This window comes from Notolepis coatsorum, assembly GCF_963971535.1.
Source record: "Notolepis coatsorum genome assembly, chromosome: 1".
In the NCBI taxonomy this organism is placed as follows: domain Eukaryota; kingdom Metazoa; phylum Chordata; class Actinopteri; order Aulopiformes; family Paralepididae; genus Notolepis; species Notolepis coatsorum.
The window spans coordinates 236,271,626-236,299,492 of NC_140165.1; the positions used below are offsets into that span (position 1 = coordinate 236,271,626).

A 27,867-nucleotide genomic window follows, 5' to 3' on the forward strand; every position below is an offset into this window, starting at 1 on the left:
TACAGAACACACATATAGGTCAAGTGTTTACTGCAATATGTGACCCAACAATGAAAAGACTTCGCAGACATCTGTGAAGTCAGGCTGCAAGTGAAGGGAACAGGGAACGACACATGGCACATTTACTCCAATTACAGTACATTTCAAACCTTTAATTAACTCGAAAGGCAATTGAGGTTTCCCTCATTTACGGTCACGTCGTGTATACAGAAATGAGCAAAAAAAATAAAAGCATATAAAATCACACAGTATATAAAATCATAACAATAAGGCAAGACAAAAGACAAGGATAACAAATCACGTCCAACTTGATTGAAAGGTTGGAGATCAAGGTTTTAAACTCTGCAAACAGAGGGGAGAATTTCAAGAGACTGTTGGAGTTTATTCCATGAGCTGAATGAATGAATGAATGAATGAATGAATGAATGAATGAATGAATGAATGAATGAATGAATGAATGAATGAATGAATGAATGAATGAATGAATGAAAACTTTATTTAACAGATTGCAGAATGGGTACAATTCAGTACGGCTCAATACAAACAATTGTTAAGGGGATGCAGACCAGAGAAAGACTTTCGTCTTGTTTACATCAGGGTCCCCCATTTTCAATTCACAGTGAGTTAAGCTAGAGGGCATCATAGCCAAATGTAGATTTACCCTGTTCTGAGCAAACTCAGGGGACCTTAATTTAAGGACCAGCCAGTCACTAGAACGGATTCCATAGGTTCCAAAATTAAATTCCAATAATGAGTAAGTAAGTAGCTTAACCAATAAGGGCCGTAACAAAAAATATGATGATGAAAACGCTACTCCAAAAAAAAACTAAAGTTTGCAGAGAGAACACACCCCTCCTGGCTGCAGGTTCCATGTGGGAGGGGGATGCGGTGACAACGAGGAGGAGTTGAACTTCAATTAGGACTAGGGCGACGACCTAATGACGACGGGGCGCAAGTGAACAGCCGACGGATGAGTGTAGTGTACACGCCGCGTCAAAGAAGCCATGTCGTCTGCGAGCAAATCGTGGATCCTGCTGACGGGCTTCATCCTCTTTTACTTCGTCTACTTGATGTTCGGAGCGTTAGTGTTCTCCAACATCGAGCGGCCGGTGGAGGAGCGGCTGAAGGACGAGATGCAGGAGCTGAAGCGAGAGTTCCTCAACCGGAGCTGCGTGGACGAGGCGAGCCTGGAAGCGTTCCTGGTGAAGGTGTTGACGGCCAACAAGTACGGAGTGTCCATCCTGCGGAACACCTCGGACAGCTCCAACTGGGACCTGGCCTCGGCGATGTTCTTCGCGAACACTTTGGTCACAACCGTCGGTGAGTTGCCAAGTTGGAGAGAGAGAACAAGAAGATACAATAATCGATCCTTTTGTTAGATAGTTTCCGTTTTGGGGGTGGGGGTGGGGGGGCGGGCGGGCAGGACGTAGCCATGTAAGATGGCCTGTGTTGTTGTTGTTGTTGTTGTTGTTGTTGCATAGATAGAATGAATGTAAAACAGATTCACAGTTCACTATGAACTGAAAATGGGGGACCCTGATGTAAACAAGACAAACGTCTTTCTCTGGTCTGCATCCCCTTAACAATGGAGCCGTACTGTATTGTACCCATTCTGCAATCTGTTAAATAAAGTTTTCATTCATTCATTCATGTTTTTCTGACTACGCGGATACATTTCCCAAATAGTATAATATTATATGTTTAAAGTCAAACAAAAAAACGAGTATTAATCATTTCCCATTTGATCATTCAAACGGTTACATGCGGCCAGATATTATTTAGTTTCACTCACCTGTAGCCAGGCAGACTCATTGCACAAAAAAAAAATTAGACAGAGTTTAAAAGGATGTGAAAAGGAGGAAGACTTAGAGGTTGATTTTGATTATAGCCAAACTTGAGAGGAACCATGATGACTTGGTTATTTTGACCTGGGAAATCTATGTAAGGAGTTATTTATATTCATATAACTTAAGTTGTAAGGTATCTATATCTAGGGTGAATGACCATAGGGCATGTGATGACTATATTAAACTTAATGACAGAAGAAACAAACGGGTCTCAGATCAGCTCTCTTGTGTAACTGATGAATGTGGGTCTAGGTGTCTAACTGAGCTTCTTAGCTCATCATTCAGTTTCCTCTCTGAAGATGAAGGGACAGCAAACTGAACTGAAAGTCACTTGTGGTGCCACCGAACTCATCAATCATGTCGTAGATGGATCTTCATGATCAATATAGGTTTAATAGTGAAACACATAGCACAAAGTATACATATGGATTAAATGAGCTTGGGCTAAGAGAAGTGCTCTTATCCTGGCCTGTTAGGAGACACGGAGGTGGAGAAGGGGATCCAGTTCTCTTGTGGATAGAGAAGGGTGGGGGTTATGGGACATTGTCTCTCTGGGTGTGAGATCCAAGCGATTGTTAGGACGAACAAAGGGACGTCCTCCATACATGTCTGTTCTTGTCAACATCTGCACTGCCTGTAATCACATCCTCGACTAAAGCCAGCAGGGTGAGGACTGAGTTTGGTGGCCGTGGCGTGAACACTAATACAGTAGGTGTCCCACAGTACCAGCTCACACGACCAATGAGCTGGAGCCTCTCATGATGTCATAACGGTTATGCTACGTAGGCAAATGATCACCACCGAACACGCATGCAAATTCACAGGGTGGCTAGGCTAGAACACAAGGTGCTATTGTATCTGCCCCGTGGGGCATTTGTTTCCTTAAGTCAACCACAGGCGTTTCCTTCCCTTTGCTTTGCTGTCCTCTACATTAGTTTATATACAGTATACTGTATATACGATAAGATAAGATGATCCTTTATTAATCCCCTTGGGGAAATTTAGGTGTCAAAGCAGCATGGGGGGCGGTACAGGGTGTGGGATACAGAGCTTCACAGTCCTATACAGTCCAGTATCTATATACACTACACTATAAAATATAAATACAAACACAATATAAAAAAGTACAAAAACAAGATAGTCCAGTGATATGAGTCTCTAGTGCAAAATACAAGATAGTCAGTACGGTGATGTGAGTCTCTCGTTCCCAGGTCCTGAGTTCTGACAGTGATAGTTCTGGCAGCAGAAGCCCTTTGTTGTAGAGCCTGATGGCTGCCGGTATAAAGCACTATATACTGTATATAATATATATATATATATATATATATATATATATTAAGGCTGTCAAATATATCGCGTTAATATCGCGTTAACTCCCGATTCTATTAATGCCACAAATTTTTTTAACTCAAGATTAACTAAATTTTTTTTTTTTTTTTTTTTTTTACTAGACTTCACTCAGGTGTATTATTGATGCTCTCATTGATACTATGTTTGTTTCTGAAGTGTGTGTGTGTGTGTGTGTGTGTGTGTGTGTGTGTGTGTGTGTGTGTGTGTGTGTGTGTGTGTGTGTGTGTGTGTGTGTGTGTGTGTGTGTGTGTGTGTGTGTGTGTGTGTGTGTGTGTGTGTGTGTGTGTGTGTGTGTGTGTGTGTGTGTGTGTGTGTGTGTGTGTGATATAGAGAGAGAGGGGGGTGAGAGAGATGAGGAAGGGGCAAAAGAGAAAAAGAGCTGGAAGAGTGTGTGTGTGAGGGAGAGAGGGGGGTGTGTGATTAATCAGCCCTTGTGTGTGTGAATGTAACAAGTTCCTAACGTTTTCTTTCCCCTATTATTTCATGCACACTTTATTCATTGTTTTAAATTATTATTTTCTTTTAAGTTATTTTGTGCATCACTCTGTTTTGAATTTGATGCAAATTTGCAATGCATGAGGGTCATCCTTTTGTGTTAAATGGCTGCACAAAGCAAGCATTTGTTGACTCGCATGTTGATAAGAGCATTAAAACTTGGAACTTGAAAAAGATCTGTTTAAGGTATAAAAAAAAATTAAAATAAAAATGCGATTAATTTGCGATTAATCGCGAGTTAACTATGGACAATCATGCAATTAATCAAGTTAAATATTTTAATCGTTTGACAGCACTAATATATATATATATATATATATATATATATAGTGTGTGTGTGTGTGTGTGTGTTTTAACTTCAGATTCACAGAACTGATGTTTTTGTCTGTAACAAGCAAGAGCACTTTGGACCCGGTTCCCCAGAGCTAATAGAGCAGAATAACGAATGCTGATATTTATTTTCTTTCCCTGATGTTATCGAGCTGCAAAACTAGTACAGAACTGCACACAACAGGAAGATTTAGTTTGCGTTCATTTCATAATCTTTGGGGGCAATAGCTACTTGGACTTTGCCACTTTCACATGTCAACACTTGTGTCCGTCAGGTACAATTTATATTGACTTAAAACACAGGTTTTTAAGTTTTAGATTGCTACAGGGGGGCACCAAGGAGCTGCTGGAATATACACCTGTCATCATTTAAATCCCGACGATCACTCCAGTTCAGTCTCGGTCGTCTCCAGGCGGTGAGGGTAGAGAGAAAATGGAAAACATAAATAAATAAATAAAAAGCCAGTCAGTATAAGATAAGATAAGATATTCCTTTATTGATCCCCTTGGTGGGAAATGTGTGCGTCATAGCAGCACGGTGGAGGGGAGGTACAGGTATGGGCAAGGTAATAGTAGAAGGACTAAATAAAAAATATTATACTGAATATAAACAGTGTAAACAATATAATTAACTCTGAATAAAAAAAAAATACGAAATACGAGGGTCTGTATGCCCTATCGGTTATATTATGTTACAATAAATGAAGGCAATAAAGAATTTGAATCTGAAATATATACTATGAGAGTAAGAATAAAAGTAAACCGTATACACAAGGTACAATGTACCTGACGGGCAGCAGCAGGTACCCAGGAAACGGCAGAAAAACAGTTATTAGATTATGTGTGACTGGAAAGCAGGCCTCTTACTGAGCAGAGTGCTTACTGTACAGGCACACTATCATCCCTGCCTTCTTACTGTAGGCACACTATCATCCCTGCCTTCTTACTGTAGACACACTATCATCCCTGCCTTCTTACTGTAGACACACTATCATCCCTGCCTTCTTACTGTAGGCACACTATCATCCCTGCCTTCTTACTGTAGGCACACTATCATCCCTGCCTTCTTACTGTAGGCACACTATCATCCCTGCCTTCTTACTGTAGACACACTATCATCCCTGCCTTCTTACTGTAGGCACACTATCATCCCTGCCTTCTTACTGTAGGCACGCTATCATCCCTGCCTTCTTACTGTAGACACACTATCATCCCTGCCTTCTTACTGTAGGCACACTATCATCCCTGCCTTCTTACTGTAGACACACTATCATCCCTGCCTTCTTACTGTAGGCACGCTATCATCCCTGCCTTCTTACTGTAGGCACACTATCATCCCTGCCTTCTTACTGTAGGCACACTATCATCCCTGCCTTCTTACTGTAGACACACTATCATCCCTGCCTTCTTACTGTAGGCACACTATCAGCCCTGCCTTCTTACTGTAGACACACTATCATCCCTGCCTTCTTACTGTAGACACGCTATCATCCCTGCCTTCTTACTGTAGACACGCTATCATCCCTGCCTTCTTACTGTAGACACGCTATCATCCCTGCCTTCTTACTGTAGACACGCTATCATCCCTGCCTTCTTACTGTAGACATGCTATCATCCCTGCCTTCTTACTGTAGGCACACTATCATCCCTGCCTTCTTACTGTAGGCACGCTATCATCCCTGCCTTCTTACTGTAGACACACTATCATCCCTGCCTTCTTACTGTAGGCACACTATCATCCCTGTCTTCTTACTGTAGACACACTATCACCCCTGCCTTCTTACTGTAGGCACACTATCATCCCTGCCTTCTTACTGTAGGCACACTATCATCCCTGCCTTCTTACTGTAGACACACTATCATCCCTGCCTTCTTACTGTGGGCACACTATCATCCCTGCCTTCTTACTGTAGACACACTATCATCCCTGCCTTCTTACTGTAGGCACACTATCATCCCTGCCGTCTTACTGTAGGCACACTATCATCCCTGCCTTCTTACTGTAGGCACACTATCATCCCTGCCTTCTTACTGTAGACACACTATCATCCCTGCCTTCTTACTGTGGGCACACTATCATCCCTGCCTTCTTACTGTAGGCACACTATCATCCCTGCCTTCTTACTGTAGGCACACTTATCATCCCTGCCTTCTTACTGTAGGCACACTATCATCCCTGCCTTCTTACTGTAGGCACACTATCATCCCTGCCGTCTTACTGTAGACACACTATCATCCCTGCCTTCTTACTGTAGACACACTATCATCCCTGCCTGTAGACACACTATCATCCCTGCCTTCTTACTGTAGGCACACTATCATCCCTGCCTTCTTACTGTAGGCACACTATCATCCCTGCCTTCTTACTGTAGACACACTATCATCCCTGCCTTCTTACTGTAGACACACTATCATCCCTGCCTGTAGACACACTATCATCCCTGCCTTCTTACTGTAGGCACACTATCATCCCTGCCTTCTTACTGTAGGCACACTATCATCCCTGCCTTCTTACTGTAGGCACACTATCATCCCTGCCTTCTTACTGTAGGCACACTATCATCCCTGCCGTCTTACTGTAGGCACACTATCACCCCTGCCTTCTTACTGTAGACACACTATCATCCCTGCCTTCTTACTGTAGGCACACTATCATCCCTGCCTTCTTACTGTAGACACACTATCATCCCTGCCTTCTTACTGTGCAAAAGTATGGCTATGCTAGCCAGTTGTGGTTTGAGGCCTCTTTAACCCATTCTCTGCCACCACTTTGACCATCCTAAACCATCCTCTGCCAGCGCTATTTGTCTATGGAGATGTTCACCTTCTTTGCAGGGCTATAACTTTTTAAATTGTATTGCTAAATTGACATTACTATGGCCCATTCAACATCAATTATCTATCGTTCAGGATGTAGGAACGTTTTACTTTTTCATTCACACATTCATACTAAAATACCCGTCTAGAGTATAAATATGTTTTTATCGTTTTCTGCAGTATTTCATAGATCGTGAGATATAGGCATAAATGCATATATTAGATTATCAAATGCAGTTTGATACCGATCCATGCTATATTAAAAATGTCAACTGTACATGGTCCTAAACGTCATGACTGATCATCTGCGGGTGAACGGAGGGGGGGGGGGGGGGGGGGGGGTCGTTTATAATTCAATGACCGACGTTAAATGATTTATGTAGTATGGGTGATATATTGATCAGAGCAGTTTGTATCGAAAATGATAAAGAAAAACGCTGAAACTCACGTCAGTCTCCTCGTAGCGTTGGGCGATGAGTGGAGCAAACGGATCCCAATTATGTGATGTTGATCGATGCGATCCATTTCCGGTTTGTATATTACTAATACACGTCCAAATCATGTAGATTATTGAGTTATGGCAAAGATCCATATCCACAGTGTGTATTGAGCCCCGGGACGATAAACGAGTGGCCGGACGAAATTAGGGGACGGACCGAGCCGCAACGGGCACTTCCGGTTTGGCAACTCGCCGATCGGCAGTATTGAAGCGTTGCAGAGTTGTGCGGAGTCCTACAGCATCAGCCAAGACTCCGTGGGTGAAATATGAATACCATGACGAAAATATGAAATATTGATATCAAAAATGCCTTACAGCGTTATTGGCAGACCACGCATGGCGGAGAAATACGCCTTAACATGGTATTGGCGGAGAATGGGTTAACACCGTTGTGGATTGCTGTAGGTGTAGCAGCTACAGATAATTCATAGCTATGTGTGGCTGTGTTGCTGTGTTGCTGTATGCGGACTATCTGTGGTTTGAGGCGTTTTAATATAATTGGATTGACATAGCTGCAATAGTATCAGTCAGGCTACAACCTCAGGCTTCATAGTCGACTGCCAGGTCCTCTTGTATAGATTGTATTGCGTTGCTCTTTACATAGGGTACTTTTTGACTCAAGTTACCACTTACCATACGTCTTAAAGGTAGGGTAAGCGCATTTTCTAGGATCATTTCGGTCATATTTAGTGGGAAAATTACATCCTGACAGCTACCAATAAATGAAATGCTCTGAGAAAGAATGAAAAACAGTCTCTCTATGGCCCTCTACTGTCCCAGCCACTCCAGAACCTCAGGCTGCCTGAATCCTTAAAGGGATATTTCACTTTAGTAGAACAGTCTTTCCTCTATGTAAGTGCATCTACAAGTAAGCTAGCGACCACTGCTGTCGTTGTCGTCTGCTGTCAACACCACCGTTCCTCCCAGGTGTCGGGCTCCTCATTCACTTTTCATTTTGTGGATCTAGTCTAAATATCATGCTTCTGAAGTATAAACAAACTGCTGCTGTCCAGATTTCAATAAAACAGAAAATTCTGAGTCAAATGCACGTGTTTGTTTTGGCATTTGACGTGTGTCTTTACAGATGTATTACCTTTTGAAAAATAAAAGCAGATCCAGTCATTTTGTTGTAGGTTTGAGTGCGGCTGTGTATCTTTGCCCTGCATGGAATGTTCAGGAAGTGGTTACCATGGTTACATGCTGCCTGGCTGGAGGAAAGATTCCAAACATTCTGTGAAAAGTTGACAGTTGGGTAAACTACAACTCAAGTGAGAAATAGTTCCTTTACTGATCATTTGAAAATGGCAACATTGGCAAAAAAATTTAAAGTAACTTTTGACACAGAAAAATCTTATTACACAGAATAATATTTCGGTATAGTTTGTTTACACTTCAGAATTATGATATTTAGATTATTACATGGTCCTCACAATGAATGAAAGTGAATGAGAAGTGAAAGTACCTTCTAAAAGTGTGTTCATTGATTGCTGCAACAGTTAGGACAAAGGTAGAAGATAACACAACAGATGGATTATAAGGATGGAGACGAAGTCAGATTTTAGAATAATACCAAAATATGAGTTTATTCTAATCACACAAGTAAAAATAGGTTTACAAGCCTGTGATCCAACAGCAGTTTTTTTTTATACATGAACACTCTTAGTTTCACTTTCGATACGTACTGCTAGGTGACTGGTTAATAAAAGGCGGTGCCGTAGCGTTTGAGTATATTACAGATTACAGATTACAAAAGTATTCTAGTATAAGAGTACTTGTCCTTGACTTTTTAGTTAGCTCGGGTACAAAGCTACATTTAAGAATTCTCTCATGCCTTATGGACAATGGAGTATTATAGGATTTTAGCTTATCTGTGATAAGAATGCAGATGTTCTGACTCCTAGCTAATGGGATTTGTCCCAAAACTGCTAATGCACGATGAGTTCGTACACAGAGGCCTTACTCCTTATCAGACTGGACAAGGAGTGTCTCTTCACTAAATCCCCACTGGATGAGGATTCACCCAAGACACACTTCCTACATTATAAGGCCTGCATGGCCGCTTACAGACTGAGAGAGTAAATCGGATTCATATGATTTTATACAAATACTTACAGATCCCTGACACCTGGGAGGAACGGTGGTGTTGACAGCGGATGACAGTGACAGCAGTGGTCGCTAGCTTACTTGTAGATGCCTTGAGATAGTGGTAAGACTTCACATTATTGACCAGTGCAACTAAAGTGAAATATCCCTTTAATAAGCAGATGTTCTTGCCGTGCCAGGCGGTGCTCCCAGGGACACGTGGGGTTCCTCGTTGAAAGGTACCCACAGTGTGTCATGTTTTGATCCAGCTTGAAGCTGAGCCTCTGGGAGTCTGTGGGGGAACATGTGTCGCACGGCACCAGGCAGTGATGCAGAGCTTGCCCCCCTATCTCCGCTGGACAGCTAAGCTCACTCTTGCTAATATCTCTGAAATTGCCCACCACACACACTAGGGCTGGGCGATATAACGATAACGATAATTATCGTGATATATTTTAATAATCGATATCATAAAAAAGAAAAAAAAAGCCATTTTTATTTTATTTAATTTTTTTTTGACCTGCAACAGGGCAGTTTTAAAACCAGAGACAGTGGACAGACTTGTCTTTCTTGCCTGAAACTTAAAGTAATTGCTTTGCTTGTCCAAATGACAATACTGACCAAATTGAGATTTATTTTTCTCTTGTCCATTTATTTTGTTAGCTTTCGTTCTAATTTAAAATACAGTTTGAAACCGTCTGTACACAGTAGGCTATGTGTGATAGCAGAGCTAGTCTCCAGTCACGGTGCATATGTGCGGTGGTTTGTCCACCAAAAAAGCGCCAAAAGATAGAAAAGAAACTAGCAGAGCCAGAACTGTTCCACTCCCCTGGAGCCACAGTAGGGCTGGGCGATATAACGATAACGATAAATATCGCGATATATTTTAATAATCGATATCGAATATCGAAATAAAAAAAAAATCGAAAAATCGTTTTCCCTTTTCTTTTTTATATATATATATTTTTTTTGACCTGCAACAGGGCAGTTTTAAAACCAGAGACAGTGGACAGACTTGTCTTTCTTGCCTGCAACTTAAAGTAATGGCTTTGCTTGTCCAAATGACAATACTGACCAAATTGAGATTTATTTTTCTCTTGTCCATTTATTTTGTTTGCTTTCTAATTTAAAATACAGTTTGAAACCGTCTGTACACAGTAGGCTATGTGTGCTAGCAGAACTAGACTCCAGTCACGAGTCACGGTGCACATGTGCGGTGGTTTGTCCACCAAAAAAACGCCAAAAGATCGAAAATAAACTAGCAGAGCCAGAACTGTTCAACTCCCCTGGAGCCACAGCCAGCAGAGAAGCCGGTTTACTTTAGCTTTTAAACCAGCTGCAGCCTGAGAACTGGAGTGTGAGGGGATGTAACACTAAAGATGGCGGCAACGACAAAGAATTGTTGCAAAACAAACATACATCTGTTGTTAATTTTTTTTTATTTTTTTTTTTTTTTATATACTTATAACAATTTCGATAATTATCGATATCGAGAAATATGATAACATTATCATATCGTTATCGCGATATGATTTTTTTCCATATCGCCCAGCCCTAAGCCACAGCCACCAGAGAAGCCGGTTTACTTTCGCTTTCAAACCAGGGGAGCCTGGTGAGGATCAAGACAAATATCTACGTCTGTTCCTTTTGACGTCCATTGTGGGAGTTCAGTGTTAGCGGCACGACTTCGCCCTGGTCAGATTGTAGCTCTTCCGGGGGGCGATTCCCGGTTCGATTCCCGCTACTCCCACGGCAGCGTGTCGAAGTGTCCTTGAGCAAGACACTTAACCCCTAATTGCTCCCGATGAGCAGGTCGGCACCTTGCACGGTTGCCTCTGCCGTCGGTGTGTGAGTGAATGGGTCAAATGTGAGGAACAAATTGTAAAGGGCTTTAGATAAAAGCTGTTATAAATGCACCATGTACCATTTCTATTGACATTCTAAGGGGCAGCAGGTGTTCATCCTGGCTCTACTGCGACCTGCTCTGTTGATACAGCCATTACTTTGTTCCCCAGGCTTTTGTTTGGTCAACAGTGATGGAAAGCAATCCCCTCGTGTTGTGACTCTTGTGAGTGACTTTACTTGTCCCCTATCATGTTCACTTTTCATGCTCAGGAGTAGTCATTAGCGTTTGGGACGCGGCCAACATAAACCTTTTTTTTGCCAACTTAAAACCATTCATCTGAGAAATCAGGACATTATTCTACAAACTATTCAAATGTCTTTCATTTCTCACGTTGCATAACGGACCTATTCATCTGCATGTTCTGACTGTCCCAGGCCCTATACTGTCCCAGCCTGAATCCTTAAAGGGATATTTCACTTTAGTAGAACAGTCTTTCCTCTATGTAAGTGCATCTACAAGTAAGCTAGCGACCACTGCTGTCCCTGTCGTCCGCTGTCAACGCCACCATTCCTCCCAGGTGTCGGGCTCCTTGTTCACTTTTCATTTTTGTGGAACTAGTCTAAATATCATAGTTCTGAAGTATAAACAAACTGCTGCTGTCCAGATTTCAATAAAACCGACGATTCTGAGTCAAAGGCACGTGTTTGTTTTGGCATTTGACGTGCGTTTAGTCTTCAGAGATTTATTACCTTTTTGAAAAATCAAAGCAGATCCAGTCAATGTGTTGTAGGTTTGAGTGCGCTGTGTATCCTATTCATCTGCATGTTTTGTGCAATGAAAAATAACACCTGAAATAAACTCTTCAGGTCATTACTAAAAGTTCCCAAGTGTCCAGACAGTGGATGAACTGAATTAGTGTTTTTGTGCCTTTTTATTACGTGTATAGTTTGTTCTCTGGAAGCTATGTCCCGCTAAACACATTAGTGCTCCTTCATGCCTCCCCAGTGTCGGTAATGATAGTTGATAGCCTGCAGAGGAGAGAAACAGAGACTGCTTTGTACTGATCACGGAGGCAAATCTCTCCCTTCCTGACCTGCGGGGGTTAAGAGCGCAACACTTCCAACGGATCACCTAAATCAGCTTTTACAGTAACAAACTACATTGATTCAAGGCCCTAATGAAGTGTGATATTAGGCCTGTAAGGGTTTACTGCAGCCTTTCAATGGATTGAACACAGGCGAGCCAATCCACCCACACTCGACAAACTCAGGAATGATCACCCCCCCCTCCCCCAGCAGCCAGGGATAGTTTTGGTAGTCTGGTTTGACAGGTGGTGTATAGGTTTGGTAGTCTGGTTCGACAGGAAGTGTTTTTGGTTGCTGTTGACCGATCCCTGCTGATATCCCTGGAGTTGTTTTGTTACTACCGTGCATACCAATGGCTGCACTGATGAGACCTTGTGGTTGGCGTGGGACAGTACATTTACATTTGACAGAAGTCAATTTAGCTGACTCTTTTATCCAAAGTGACTTACAAGTTCTGTACGACAGCAGGAAGGGTACAACTCTTACAGCTGAGTAACAACGTTCATCAAACAGTGTTGAAACGTGGGCGCTGCAGTGTTGAGTGAATAGTAGTAGATATAGACATATTAGTATAGGAGGTAGGTAGTAATATAGGCAAGGAAGATTACTTAGTGGAAAAGTGCATGATGGTAGGAGACGGTACATGCTTTTAGTCGACAGCGAAAGATTGGTTGGGTTTTCGGCGGTCCTCCTAACTGTGGTGGGAAGTTCGTTCCACCATTGTGGAGCGAGGATCAAGAATAGGTGGCTTCTCTTTGATGACCCCCCAGGAGCTCTGATAGGCGTGTATCTGAGGCGACCAGAAGATGCAGAGCGTAGGGGTCTTGAGGGTGTGTAGTTAGAGACCATTGACCGGAGGTAGGCGGGAGCCGTTGCCTTGGTGATATGCCAGGTCGAGGACCTTGGAGCGGGTTCATACAGCGATGGAAAGCCAGTGCAGCTCTCTAAAGTAGGTTAATGTCACTGATCTATATCAGGGGTCGAGTACTGAAGGTGTGTATACAGAAACCTATTGACCTATCTCGAGCCCGCCCTCTTTTCCTTGCTCCTCCAATCACAACCGTTGCTTCCCTCAGACAAACACGGTTTGAGATGGGTCAATTGTAGTCACTGATGATCCTCATCAGTCAGTGGTAGGTAGCCCATAGAACTAATTGGTCGCCTTATATTACACTTGGGACACTGATGAGAGGACTGTTTTTAAAGCACTAAATGGGCTGGCTCCATTATACCTTGCTGAGCTCCTGCGCCACCACACCCCATCCAGAGACGGAGCCTTCGCTGCTGCAGCCCCTCGGCTCTGGAACAGCCCCCCCCCCCCCCCACATTAGATCTGCCCAGAGCCTAGAGACTTTTAAAACGCTGCTTAAAGCGCACTTTTCCCCCCTGGCCTTTGACCTGCCACCTGTACATTACGTTTGCTGTTACTCTGGACTTTTTATCTATTTTTCTTGTCTCTTTTATATTGCACCTTGCTCTTGTTTTCTTAGTGTACTATATCTTTTTCTATAATTTTAGCGTATTTGACTTGTTACTGCATTGTATGTGTTTTTTATCGTGTCCTACCTGTAAAGCACTTTGGTTGGCTTTTAGTCATTGTAAATGTGCTATATAAATAAAGCTGACTTGACTATGTCCAGACACTCGCCATTGTGGTTCTTGTTGGTCCTGTACAGTCCGGGACTAGACTCTGAAGTGACTAGAATGAAGTGACTGAAGCGGCATTAGGCCTACATTACACATTACACACACATAGGTAGCGGACTGAGCGGTACAGGGGATCTTCTGTCCCCTCAGCCATGAGACTGTTTGACACCTCCAGGTGAGGACAGCGGATCATGAGTCCCCTCCCCCCATTGCTCATTTATCTTGTTTTATTGATCTATTTTACTGCTGCTTTTTTTTTAACGTTTTAATTGTAGCCTTTTAACTCCAGTACTGTTTTTATAGTTTGTCTACCTCATTGCTTTACTCGTTTGACTTTTATTGTGTGTCCATTTTATGTTCTATTTTAACCTTTGTTAACTGTAATGGTAAGGGCGGCACGGTGGTGTAGTGGTTAAAACTGTCACCTCACAGCTAGAAGGTCCTGGGTTCGATTCCCGCTTCAGGGACCAGGTTGCCGCGTTGCCAGGTACCCAGGTGGGGTGTCTCCCGGGCCCCTCTGTGTGGAGTTTGCATGTTCTCCCCGTGCTCGCAAGCGTTTCCCCCCGATAAGATAGACTCAATGGAAAAACATGCAGAACAGATCGCCGGCGACCCAATGTGTGTGTGTTCCTGTGCGTGACCCATCCTGCATGTGTGTGTTAATCTGCATGACAAGACTTCTAATGTTGACCGATGATGAGAACTACTGGATACCTGAATTTACCCAAGGGGATCAATAAAGTATCTATCTATCTATCCCCCCCCCCCCCCCCCCCCGGAGACTGCAATTTTAAACGGGCCCCTGTAAATGTCCAAACCCAACCCCCTCCAATGTACAGTTTTCCCGCCAACCCCACCTACCCAACCTCCTCCAATGTACAGTTTCTTCCCCCTCAAATGTATATACTCTCTTTTTAGACTATTTTTGTATTCACAAACGGTACTGTATATTTGTAGATCTGGTATGTCATAAATGTCTAGATGTAACAGTACTGTATATCTGTATGTCATATATGTTATGATGAATTGAAAATGGGGGACCCTGATGTAAACAAGACGAGAAGTCTTTCTCTGGTCTGCATCCCCTTAACAATTGTGTGTATTGAGCCGTACTGTATTGTACCCATTCTGCAATCTGTTAATACAATTTCCAATCAATCAATCAACCAATCCTTTCCTATCCATCACTCCTGGTCTCTCCCCTCCTCCCCTCCTAACGTTCACCCTCTCTCGCGGTCTCTCCAGGGTACGGCCACACCACTCCCCTGTCCGACGCCGGGAAGGCTTTCTCCATCTTCTACGCCCTGCTGGGAGTGCCCTTCACCATGCTGGTGCTGACCGCCTGCGTCCAGAGGCTCATGTACCCGCTGATGTCGGCGCCGGTCGGCCTGTGCCAGCGCTGGGGCCTGGCGCCCAGGGCCGCCAGCGGCGTGCACTTCACCATACTTTTTGTCTTCGTGCTGCTGGGCTTCTTTGTGGCGCCGGCGGCCGTGTTCACCGCCGTGGAGGAGTCGTGGTCGATGCTGGACGCCATCTACTTCTGTTTCATCTCTCTGTGCACCATCGGCCTGGGGGACTATGTCCCGGGAGAGCAGGCGGAACAGCAGCACAGGGAGCTCTACAAGATCGCAGTGATGGGTGAGTCCTAGCTGTGAATGAATGATTATTACATTTATATGGCGTTTTTCAAAAAATCAGCTCTGAGTCTTTAGCTCTGAGTCTTAGCTGTGAGTCTTGGCTCAGAGTCTTGGCTCCGAGTCTTGGCTCCGAGTCTTGGCTCCGAGTCTTGGCTCCGAGTCTTGGCTCCGAGTCTTGGCTCCGAGTCTTGGCTCCGAGTCTTGGCTCTGAGTCTTGGCTCCGAGTCTTGGCTCCGAGTCTTGGCTCCGAGTCTTGGCTCCGAGTCTTGGCTCCGAGTCTTGGCTCCGAGTCTTGGCTCCGAGTCTTGGCTCCGAGTCTTGGCTCCGAGACTTGGCTGTGAGTCTTGGCTCCGAGTCTTGGCTCCGAGTCTTGGCTGTGAGTCTTGGCTGTGAGTCTTGGCTGTGAGTCTTGGCTGTGAGTCTTGGCTCTGAGTCTTGGCTCTGAGTCTTGGCTCTGAGTCTTGGCTCTGAGTCTTGGCTGTGAGTCTTGGCTGTGAGTCTTGGCTGTGAGTCTTGGCTGTGAATCTGAGCCCTCAGTCCTGTCAGTCCTGTCTGTGTTCAGTATTCTAGAACAGGGGTTCCCAAACTTTTCAGGCCAGGGCCCAGAAAATAAGGCATCAGAGAGCCGCGGCCCAATGCACATCGTCTGGCTTTTTTTTTTCTTTTTTTTTGCCATGCGACCGATTTTTTAAGCCAAATATCACTTCAATCCTATTAAGTTAGTTCAAGTTAGTTATTCATTTATATGTGCTATTTATGAGAGGGCTAACTTGTTGCAAAATAATAATGATAATAATAATAGCCTCATTAAAATACTATTGTTGCTTCGGTTGTTTTCAGCGTTTTATGTGCATAATCTGTTATTTAGTTTGAAATGTTCGTTGAAATAAGTAGATTTTTCGTTTTTGTTTATTTATTAAGTTAATATAAAACCATATAGTCACATTTTAGAATAAAATAGAATATAATTTTAGAATACAACTAGAAACACTGTCCTGGTCTGCTTCTAAGTTCAGTGGCCTGACAAAAAAATAATAATAAAAAAATAATTTTTTTTTTTTTTTTTTTTTATAAATCATCTCGCGGCCCACCCGTGGCTGCTCGCGGCCCACCTTTGGGTCGCGACCCTGACTTTGGGAACCACTGTTCTAGAACATCCCCTCCAGCTGGAGGACGCGACGGCGACATGCGTCACAGACGAGTTTGTCCGGCTGGCTGACCGTGTGTTTGCAGAGTGACTCATGTCTGCGCACGGTTTAACCTGATGCTTCTCATGATGTTTAGACACGCGTGTCCTTCTGTCTTCCCAGGCCCAGTGTGTCCGACGCAGCTCTGTACCACTGTGTTTACCTTTATAATAATCACGTTGATTGATTGGTTGATGTTGTTTTAAATAAGTTGATAAATGTGAATGTTTTTATGCCAAAAAATGGCCAACTGTTACAAATATGGATTACTGCCTTTTTTTAAACAATTAAATATTTTATTTTACTTTATTATATTTTCCAAAACATTATTGAACAATTCAAATGCATACAAAAAACGAAAGAAAATAAAAGAAAATTGCAAGTGTAAAATTACTTTGAATGAGGGGGGTGGGGGGATCTGTAAGATCAATCAACTCCTAACTCGAATGGTTTGGGTCTAACGTTATCTAACCCCTATACAGTATGTACTGGCTTTTGTTCTGCTTCATGCATTGTCTGTGTTGTGTTCCAGAGATCTCTGTTTGATAACAGGGTGTGTCCTAATCTGACCCCGGATACAGCTGTACTGTCACGTTCATATAACAGGGTGTGTCCTAATCTGACCCTGGATCAGCCGTACTGTCGCATTCATTTACATTCATATCAGAGATGTCTGTTTGATAACAGGGTGTGTCCTAATCTGACCCCGGATACAGCTGTACTGTCACATTCATATCAACCCATGGTTTCCTGTGCATACATACAGTAGATCAAGGCAAGCCCAGTCCACACGACACACAAGAGGAACTCTTAACTCAATCAGCGCCACGGGTCTAGCCCATCTTTGTTCCTACTGCGCCACCGCTCTAAGAGATATGGGTGCGTGGCGGTGTTTGCAGGGCTATATCTATATTCTATATTATAGCTATTGTAACTGAGGGGTACAATTCCCTGACTGTATTGTTAGATATGATATTTAATACCACTACCTCATGTACTTTAACTTCTGGCCATCCAGTACAAGATATAAGTATGATGAACACTTTCCCACCTGATGAAACGAATCCACACAAATGTACCAAATCGAAGGTTTAATACAGCAAAGGGTGTATACAACGATCACTTAATTACATTTATGATTTGAAATATGAAATATGCACTTTTATGGCAAATGAGTATTCGTAGGTAAATCAACATTGAATGTCCAATCTCTGGTTACGCAGGGAGTAAGTATACAACCTGGAATAGTTAGGAAACGATAGCGATGGTACTTAGATGATTATAGCTGGATACACTAAGGGGGGGGGGGGTGTCCCGCTGGTTGTAAGACAGTAGGAGGGGGGGGTTAGAGAAGCCGCTGGCGGTATCCCATCTGGCCGACGGTGTCTTGGGAGAATCCAAAGTCTTGGACACGGTGCCCACAGAACCTCGGACCGCAGACGAATACAGCTGGACCCTCTGTGGACGGTAGCTGCCGGTCCACAACGGAGAGACGTGAGGCGACCTCACTGGTGTAGAGCGCCGTCTCACCTGGAGTCCTCTCCGGGGGGTAGTTCCAACACTCCGCAGTGTTGGCCTTTATCCATGGAATAATCAAAGCACACAAAGCATAATCCAAGCCGTGGAAGGCTCGCCGTCGTCCGGGTAGAGTAATCCAATATACAGGTCCAGTCGCTCTTGGCCCGGAGCTCCTCGGATGCAAGCACCACTAGGGGTCTGCCCAGCCTGGTTAAGCGTCCAGATAACGTCAGGAACGATGGGGGTACCGATAACTTTAGAACTCTAACCGAACGATGCACCATACATAAATAGACTATTATTAGCTTAATAGAATACGTCCAACTCGACGGTATAGTGCCAAACTATGACTATTCAACTATTAATCTACACGATATCTCAATGCCTATTCTGGGCCAAGTAGGCCTTACTACACCACACGTGCGTCGTGGGGAGGCTTTTGCGTCTGTCACTCTGTTGGAGGGTAAAGAACTGGACTAAAAGGAAGTTCTACTTTACTTGCGCCATATATATATGCGCTATGAACAAATAGTACCATTCGTATTTCGCCCGACATATTCCTGCGCGGAACCGGGGCTTGCCACGACATGTTAGGCGGCACGATTGAACTTGGACCTAGGGGTATGGCAACCTGGCGCCAGGTTCTCGTCCAATGGTAGAATGAAACTATTATGGGCTGTTTAGTAGACTAAAGGGATATTCAATGCATATTGTACAAGGAATATACAGGGGATATCAAACGATATACAAATACAATTAAATATATATAAATAAATATACATATTCGGTTTAATCTGATCCTTCACAACAGCCGCCCCCTAATTAGTCCCACCTAATTAGCTAAGCAGAGACAGATTAACCGCACTGTCTACCACTCAAGGTCCGCTGTAAGGGTCAGTCAACTCACAAAGTCATGGGGTCATGGTCATCATCGATAGTATCTGGGAGTCGGGGCAGTTCTATGAGCCTCGCCACGGGACGTGTGTAGGTGCGCCCTTGGACGAGTACTTCAGCTGCTCGGACCTTGCCATCGGCACCGGTGATCACTTTGCTTACGCGGCCAGCCGGCCACATAGCTCTGGGTAGTGACTGGTCAATAATCATGACGACTGTTCCTTCTGTCAAATTGTCTCTCTCTTTTACCCACTTCTGGCGGGTCTGTAGAGACGGTAGGTAGTGAAGTAGGAAGCTGCTCCAAAACTTGTCAGCTAGTACTTGGCTGTACCTCCACATTCTTCGGCCGTTCGCTTCTTCAGGCCTGTACATTGTCTGGGGTAGCGCGGGGTCCAGCCGCCCCATTAGGCGTGTGTTGGGGGTGACTGGGTCGACATCTGCTACATCACTGGAGACGTAACCGAGGGGCTTTGAGTTCAATACTCCCTCGATCTCCGTGAGGACTGTCATTAGGACTTCCTCCGCCACAGTCTGGGCTCCGAGTACGGCGTACAGGGCTGTCTTTATAGAACGTACTTCTCGTTCCCAGGTTCCACCGAAGTGGGGTGCATTCGGGGGATTAAACTGGAAGTCAATCTGGGCTGGAGCGAGGTGGGTCTTAAGTTCTGGGCCCATAGCTTGGAAGCTCTCTCTCAGCTCTCTTTCTCCGCCTTTGAAGTTGGTCCCGTGATCAGACAACAATGTAGACGGTTTTCCTTTCCGTGATGTGAATCTCCGGAAGGCCATAAGGAATGAGTCTGTGCTCATGGTCGGAAGGAGCTCGATATGTATCGCTCTGGTGGTCATGCATTTGAATACAATACCCCACCGCTTCTCGGTGCCTCTTCCTCTCTTTATATACAATGGGCCAAAGCAGTCCATGCCTGTGGAGTGGAATGGCTTGTCGCCGATTCGGAGGCGACAGGGGGGTAAGTCAGCCATCCGTGGTATGCTGGGCTGCGCGCGCCACTTACGGCAGTCTAGACAGGTTCGCTGGAAGCGCCGTACTGCTTCTCTCCCTTGCAATATCCAATAACGACGTCTGATCTCCGCGAAGACTCTCTCTGCTCCTGCGTGGTGTACATCCTCGTCGTATTTCTTTATGATCAGCTCTGTGACCTTGTGTCGGCTGTTCAAGACGATCGGGTACTTAATGTCATCTGGTAGATCGGGGGCTCTCCGCAGGCGACCACCCACTCTGATGAGATTATGGGCGTCACTCTCTGGTGCCAGGTGAATCAGTCTGCTGTCTGATGGGACGGGGTTTCCTCCCTGTAGACAGTCTAGCTCATCGGGGAACGAGTCTCTCTGGGCTCGTTGTAGTAGAAGAAGTTCTGCTTCTTCGTAGTCAGCTGCTGACATGTCAGTGGTGGACTGAATCTCTGGGTGGTGCCGCAGGAATGTTCTTTGCTGCGCACTCTCTAGGGTAATGCAGTCATCTATGTTGGGGTCTGTGGAGGCGATTGTGCTCAGTCCACAGAACATAGGTTTCTTGTTCTCAGCCTCCTCGTTACTTGCTTCCCTCGGGGTGGGCGTAGGCCAATCTCCTTCCGGGAGCTTGAGGAATGCTGGTCCGTCACTGTAGATGTTGCGACGGGTTAGGTCATCCAGAGACATTCCCCGGGTGATGACGTCAGCTGGGTTGTGTTTGGTGTCCACATACCGCCAGCTTGCTTCTTCTGTTAACTCTTGAATCTCGGTGACTCTGACTCCCACGAAGACTTTGTATCTGCATGAATCAGACTTGATCCATGTGAGTACTGTCGTGGAATCTGACCACAAGATTGTTCTATGCACCGGAATGGTGAGTTCACGTTGGATTAACGTGGCTAGATGCGCTCCTGCGAGGGCTGCGCAGAGCTCTAGACGTGGGATAGATTGTTGCTTACGTGGGGCTATTCTTGAGCGGGCCAGGATGAAAGCAGTGTGTATCTTTCCTCCCCTCTCTTGGGCACGCAGGTAGGCCACCGATCCGTAGGCTACTTCGGAGGCGTCGCTGAAGACGTGTAGATCAATCTCGCATGTCTCTGGCCTCACTGTGGATGGGAAGTAGCTGCGGCGTATATTGACACCTGGGAGTGAGCGGAGTTCCGTCTCCCACTCTCTCCATGTTGAGGCAAGGTGTGCGGGTATTGGGTCGTCCCAGCCCTGGTCCTTGTCCCATAGTGCTCGTACAATCATCTTTGCCCTGGTGGTGTAAGGTAGAATACATCCCAACGGGTCATATTGTCTGGCGAGTGTTCTGTACACACTCCGTCTGGTGGTCGGTATCGCCGCCGACCTTCCCTGCTCTGGAGCCAAGGGTTTGTGTCTATAGTGGAGCGAGTCTGTTTTGAAGCGCCAGACTAGTCCTAGTGTCATTTCTTGGGCTTCTCCTGGGATTGTCGCCATCCAGGTCTCGCTGCTGGCAGCCTTGTCCGCGGAGGAGAGGCTGCGCAATACGTGCGGGTCACTGCTGGCCCACTGCCTGAGATCAAAGCCGCCTTTGATCAGGGAGGCGCGTAACTTGATTAGGAGAGCCTCGGCTTCTTCTTGAGTCGAAACGCTTTGTAAACAGTTGTCCACGTAGAAACTGTTCTTCACACTGTGTTGGACCTCTTCATCTGCTGCTGGGTCCTCTGTGACGTGTTTCTGTAGTGCAAATGTAGCACAGCACGGGCTGCATGTGGTTCCGAAGGGGAGTACTTCCCACTGGTAGATGGATGGGTTCTCATCTCCGATCTTCTCTCTCCATAGGAACCATAGCAGAGGCTTGTCCTCCTCTACTAGTCTCACCTGCAAGAACATCCCTTTGATATCCCCGCTGATAGCCACCTTGTCCTGGCGGAAGCGCAGTAACACGCCTAGTAGGGAGGGGCCGAGTGTGGGGCCGGGCAAGAGCTCTTTATTCAGATTTTGGGATCCGATCTGGTAGCTGCAGTTAAACACAATGCGATCCTTGCCGTTGTGATGGACCTTGTGATGCGGCACGTACCATGATTCGGTCGTCTGATCGGCCTCTTTAATGTCAATCTTTGTTACGTGTCCCGCTGTGATTAGCTTCTCAATCTCAGCTCGGTACACACTCTCTTGAGCGGGGTCTTTGGCTAGGCGCCGCTCTGTGTTCAGTAGATAGCGCTCCGTGGCGTCTTTCTTTGCGTGAAAGGTGGGCATTCCCTCTCGCCTCAGGAGTGGAGTTGCGTATCTCATCACTCCGCCGACTGTGACTCTCTTTGTCCCCTGCTCGAGTAGGTTGATGGCGTAAATGTCTTCTTTAGAGCGGATATCTTTCTTTTCGTTCTTAAAGGGCATTGTCTCTAGGGTCCATAGCCTCTCGACATGCTGCAGGAGAGTGGTGTCTTCTTCTGTCGTTCTGGAGTGGAAGCAGCTAGTGGCTGCTGTTCGGTTGAGAGATTTATCGAGGGGGCCTTGTAGGGTCCACCCTAGGCGGGTCTCGACTGCTGCAGGACAGCCTCGGGGGCCTGTATGGACCCGGTCAATCGGGACTATGAGTTCTGCATGGTCGGAGCCTATCAGCAGGGTCGGGGTAGCGCCGTCTATGAGCGGGATAGGTAATTGGCGCAGGTGCACATATTTATCCATCAACTTGGTGACAGGGTAGGTGTACTGCGATAGTCCTATTTCTTGGCTGGTGAAAGCATTTGTAATCTTGTACCGTCGCTCTGGCTGCCCGTTTGCTGCGATGGTGAAGGAGACATTCTCGCCCTTTATCGTCTTTAAATCTCTTCTTATTGTCCGAATCGTCATTTCGTTCCTGCTCCCCCGCAGTCCCAACTGGGCCGCAGCGGACGCGAGTAGAAGGGTCTTCTCTGACCCGTCATCAAGGACGGCGTAAGTGTCCATGACTTTATCTTGGTAGCTCAATGTCACACGGACTACCTTTAAGAGCACTTGGGCTCCGCTGCTGCTGGCGGGGTCAATGTACATGACACTTGCCTTGGTGCCGCTCCGTGGTGCAGGTATAGGCCGTCTTCCGTTACTATCGTGTAGTATATCTAGATGGGCTCCATCGCACCGGCTGCACCTTTTCTTTAGGCGGCATTCGGCTGCCATGTGGGGCTGCGCACATCGATAACGGCGCCGGTTGGACTTTATCCATTGACTCACTTCTTCTGCATTCATCTTTGTGAATAGGTCACATTGTGACAGCCAGTGTTCTTTCTCACAGTAGGGACACGCTATCTTCCACTTCTCTTTTCTCGAGGGGGTGCTGTGACTCTTACTGCTCGGTACTGACTCTGATTGGTGCATGACAGTCACCGATCTTCTTCCATCATTTATTCTCCTGGGTCCCTCTCTGGAGCTTGGCGTGCTCCGCCCGAAGGTATCCAGTCGTAAGCTGCTGACTTCTCTCGCCAGGAAGTCGGCTAGATCAAGGAGGGATGTCTAGGAGGTCGTCTAGTGAGCGATTGTCTGTGGCTGGGGGTAGGCAATCGATGTGCCTTATCTCTTGGATTACGTAATCCCATATACGTCCATATCTCTGATCCAGCGCTGCAAGGGCCGCTGTGTATGGGGTCGAAGAGGTAGCATAGGCTAGCGCTATATTGTGCGCTCGCGGTACTTTCAGGTGCTTCAGTAATATTGCATACTTGTGGCGTTCATCAGCGACATCCACCATCATCGTCTCTAAGCACATCCGGAGCTCCGTGTACTGTGCTCGACTCTCATAGGCGAAGTCTGGGAATGACGGCGTGGCATTGTATGACGCCGTGGATGGCTGATACATCGGCGAGCGTTGGGGGAGAGACCTCCTGGGCGAGTCCCCTCTTGCGCCTCGCTGTGGGCTGGTACTGACAGGGTACCATGGCCCGCTGGTCCAGGTGATGTTCCTTGGGGCTGTTCGTGCGTCGTGCTCACCCGTGAATAGAGTCGGGGGTCTGTAGCGCAGCGCCGCGGGGGTATAGCCTGGACTGTATGGGACCTCCTGGTCCGGTGGAGTACTGTGCTGTCGTCGGGCTTGGTTCTCCTCCTCTCCCTCTTCTTCCTCTATCAGATCTTCCAGATCCTGTAATCGTTTATTTAGCTTCTCCGCAGTGTATGCCGCTCCTTCCTTGTAGCTGGGTCTCGCTTGGGCCGGTCTGTGAAGGGGGTCTGTGGGGGGTATAGGCTCGGTCTGTTGGTCAAGTTCAGGGTCGCTTGCTCGTTGAGGAGACGCTGCCCTTGACTGTTGTCTCGACGAGTTCCTTGAACCCCTGGCGGAGGGAGAGGGAGTTGTCCTTTTGATCAGCTGCTCTATTAGTTGCGCTTGTAGTCTGTCGCGCTCTGCGTCTCTTTGGGCACCGGCAGCGGCACGCTGGGTGTCTGCTCGGTCTCTTGCCATATTCTCTTCCGTCTGAAGGCGTCTCATTTCCAGGCGTATGTGCTCTTCTTCGCTCCGTTGCTGTATCTGAAGTCGATCGCGTTCACCCTGGAGCCGATCGCGTTCGGTAGAGGCTGTCAGGCTGACGAGGAACGCCTGTTGTAGTATCCTCTCCGCTTCGCTGGGGGAAGGCGGTTGTGGAGGTGAGCCGCTCCTGCGTGAGCCGCTCCTGGGGGTACTCGTTGGGGAGTCCTGGAGCTCTAGTTCCTCGGCGCTCTCCTCCTCTTCTTCCGTGCAGAGTTCTCTCTCTGTAGGGTTGTCTTCCTCCCGGGGCTGGTCGGGGACTACTTCTTGGGTAGTGGCGGGGGGTAAAGGCATGTCAATTCCCTCCTGGTCCCCACCGTGAGCTTGGTCAGTTACATTAGGACCTACTAGGGCCTCTGTGGTCGGGGAAACCTGGTCGTTAAGGTCAGACATAATTTTACTTTCTACTTTTACCGCGTTTACCGTTTGTCTAAGGCTAGGTAGTTGACTGACAGTGTAAGCCTCTAAGTACTGAGGTGTCTGTCGTCTGCGCCGCGGGCGTTCTAGGTTAGGAGGATCGTTTCGTGGAGTGTTCATCATAGGCCATTTCGATATTAATAACACTATATTAATATTACACTAGTTACCCTCCGGCTCGAAGGACCAATTGTAACTGAGGGGTACAATTCCCTGACTGTATTGTTAGATATGATATTTAATACCACTACCTCATGTACTTTAACTTCTGGCCATCCAGTACAAGATATAAGTATGATGAACACTTTCCCACCTGATGAAACGAATCCACACAAATGTACCAAATCGAAGGTTTAATACAGCAAAGGGTGTATACAACAATCACTTAATTACATTTATGATTTGAAATATGAAATATGCACTTTTATGGCAAATTAGTATTCGTAGGTAAATCAACATTGAATGTCCAATCTCTGGTTACGCAGGGAGTAAGTATACAACCTGGAATAGTTAGGAAACGATAGCGATGGTACTTAGATGATTATAGCTGGATACACTAAGGGGGGGGGGGGTGTCCCGCTGGTTGTAAGACAGTAGGAGGGGGGGGTTAGAGAAGCCGCTGGCGGTATCCCATCTGGCCGACGGTGTCTTGGGAGAATCCAAAGTCTTGGACACGGTGCCCACAGAACCTCGGACCGCAGACGAATACAGCTGGACCCTCTGTGGACGGTAGCTGCCGGTCCACAACGGAGAGACGTGAGGCGACCTCACTGGTGTAGAGCGCCGTCTCACCTGGAGTCCTCTCCGGGGGGTAGTTCCAACACTCCGCAGTGTTGGCCTTTATCCATGGAATAATCAAAGCACACAAAGCATAATCCAAGCCGTGGAAGGCTCGCCGTCGTCCGGGTAGAGTAATCCAATATACAGGTCCAGTCGCTCTTGGCCCGGAGCTCCTCGGATGCAAGCACCACTAGGGGTCTGCCCAGCCTGGTTAAGCGTCCAGATAACGTCAGGAACGATGGGGGTACCGATAACTTTAGAACTCTAACCGAACGATGCACCATACATAAATAGACTATTATTAGCTTAATAGAATACGTCCAACTCGACGGTATAGTGCCAAACTATGACTATTCAACTATTAATCTACATGATATCTCAATGCCTATTCTGGGCCAAGTAGGCCTTACTACACCACACGTGCGTCGTGGGGAGGCTTTTGCGTCTGTCACTCTGTTGGAGGGTAAAGAACTGGACTAAAAGGAAGTTCTACTTTACTTGCGCCATATATATATGCGCTATGAACAAATAGTACCATTCGTATTTCGCCCGACATATTCCTGCGCGGAACCGGGGCTTGCCACGACATGTTAGGCGGCACGATTGAACTTGGACCTAGGGGTATGGCAACCTGGCGCCAGGTTCTCGTCCAATGGTAGAATGAAACTATTATGGGCTGTTTAGTAGACTAAAGGGATATTCAATGCATATTGTACAAGGAATATACAGGGGATATCAAACGATATACAAATACAATTAAATATATATATATAAATAAATATACATATTCGGTTTAATCTGATCCTTCACAACAGCTATGGATACAATACTATGGCTCATTTGACATCAACTATCCATTGTTCAATATGTGAAAAAGAATAGATTTTTTCATGTATACGTTTGTGTGTTATATGGTGAATATAAGTATAGTTTCAGAGTGATCCTGGCTAATTCCAGAAAACGGCGCTATGGAGCAATACCTGAATTTGACTAAAAGCGTTGCCGTTGCTTGCCTGGACACGCTACTATTTCCAAATCAAATGTATATAATAGGTATTATGTTTCATCATGAAAGGGGGGCCGGGTTCGTTTTTTGATGCTTTGATCGTCGCCAACGGCATACGTTTTGGAGTATGTTACACATGGTCATTGCGATCGATGTGAAATCATGGTTGGATCAAAGCAGGATTGATGTCATATAGTCCTTACCTTCACTAGGAGGTACCCCAAAAAGAATATTCCAATTGTCTGATCACGATTTCCAGTATTGGTGTCCATCGTGTCGCCAACATAATCCACCACAACACATGCATCGGGGGCATTGGACACGTTTCAATGTGATCGAGTGAACCGCTGGACTCGCCTGACCAAAAAAAACTGCGCCCGGAGTGAATTAAATGTAACACTGGGTGTGAAAAAAAGGTTTCGATGGGTGGGCGATACTGCCACCTAGCTGGATGCGGCCGGTATTGCACTCTAGCGATCTCGGAGTGATTCCCTATGGTAACCCAGAGGTCCGTGTGAGAGAAATTAATAAAAATATCGAATAAAATAAATAACGGTTGGCGAGTTAACCCGACTATTCTCGGGTCTGGCGCTGATTGAGTTAAAGATCCAGTACAATGAAAAACAATGAAAACAATATTTTTTTAAAGGAAGACCAAACAGGAAATGCTAGGCTGTCTTTCAAATGGTTGAGATTCTCTCTCACACACTTATTATATGAATAATTTGAACCTCCTAGTACTGATTACACAGACAGCGGATTAGCACACGCATGGTGTGACACACACACACACAAAAATCTCTTACAAGTCACATAAATGACACAATATACAGAAAGACCATACATTATAGGTATACAAAACAAATCAACTTCAGGTCTTCACTTAAAGGTAAGATGGTATGTGCAACTTCTTCTAATCTATATTTTGTTTGAATTATGGTGTTATGGTGTGTGTGGCCTTGTCTACTCTGGCCTGATGGTCTGTGTGGCCTGGTGTACTCTGTG

General features: G+C 45.8%; 1 protein-coding gene across 1 annotated transcript in view; it reads left to right on the forward strand.

Moving 5' to 3' along the window:
- Nucleotides 1-952: 952 nt before the first annotated feature.
- The window catches only part of kcnk6 (potassium channel, subfamily K, member 6), a 55,751-nt gene continuing 28,836 nt past the window's right edge, over nucleotides 953-27,867 (forward strand). The window contains exons 1-2 of the mRNA XM_084316743.1: nucleotides 953-1,320; nucleotides 15,244-15,636. Of these exons, the coding sequence (XP_084172869.1) occupies nucleotides 1,005-1,320; nucleotides 15,244-15,636 (709 nt within the window). The 5' untranslated portion in view covers nucleotides 953-1,004. The remainder of the gene's footprint in view (nucleotides 1,321-15,243; nucleotides 15,637-27,867) is intronic.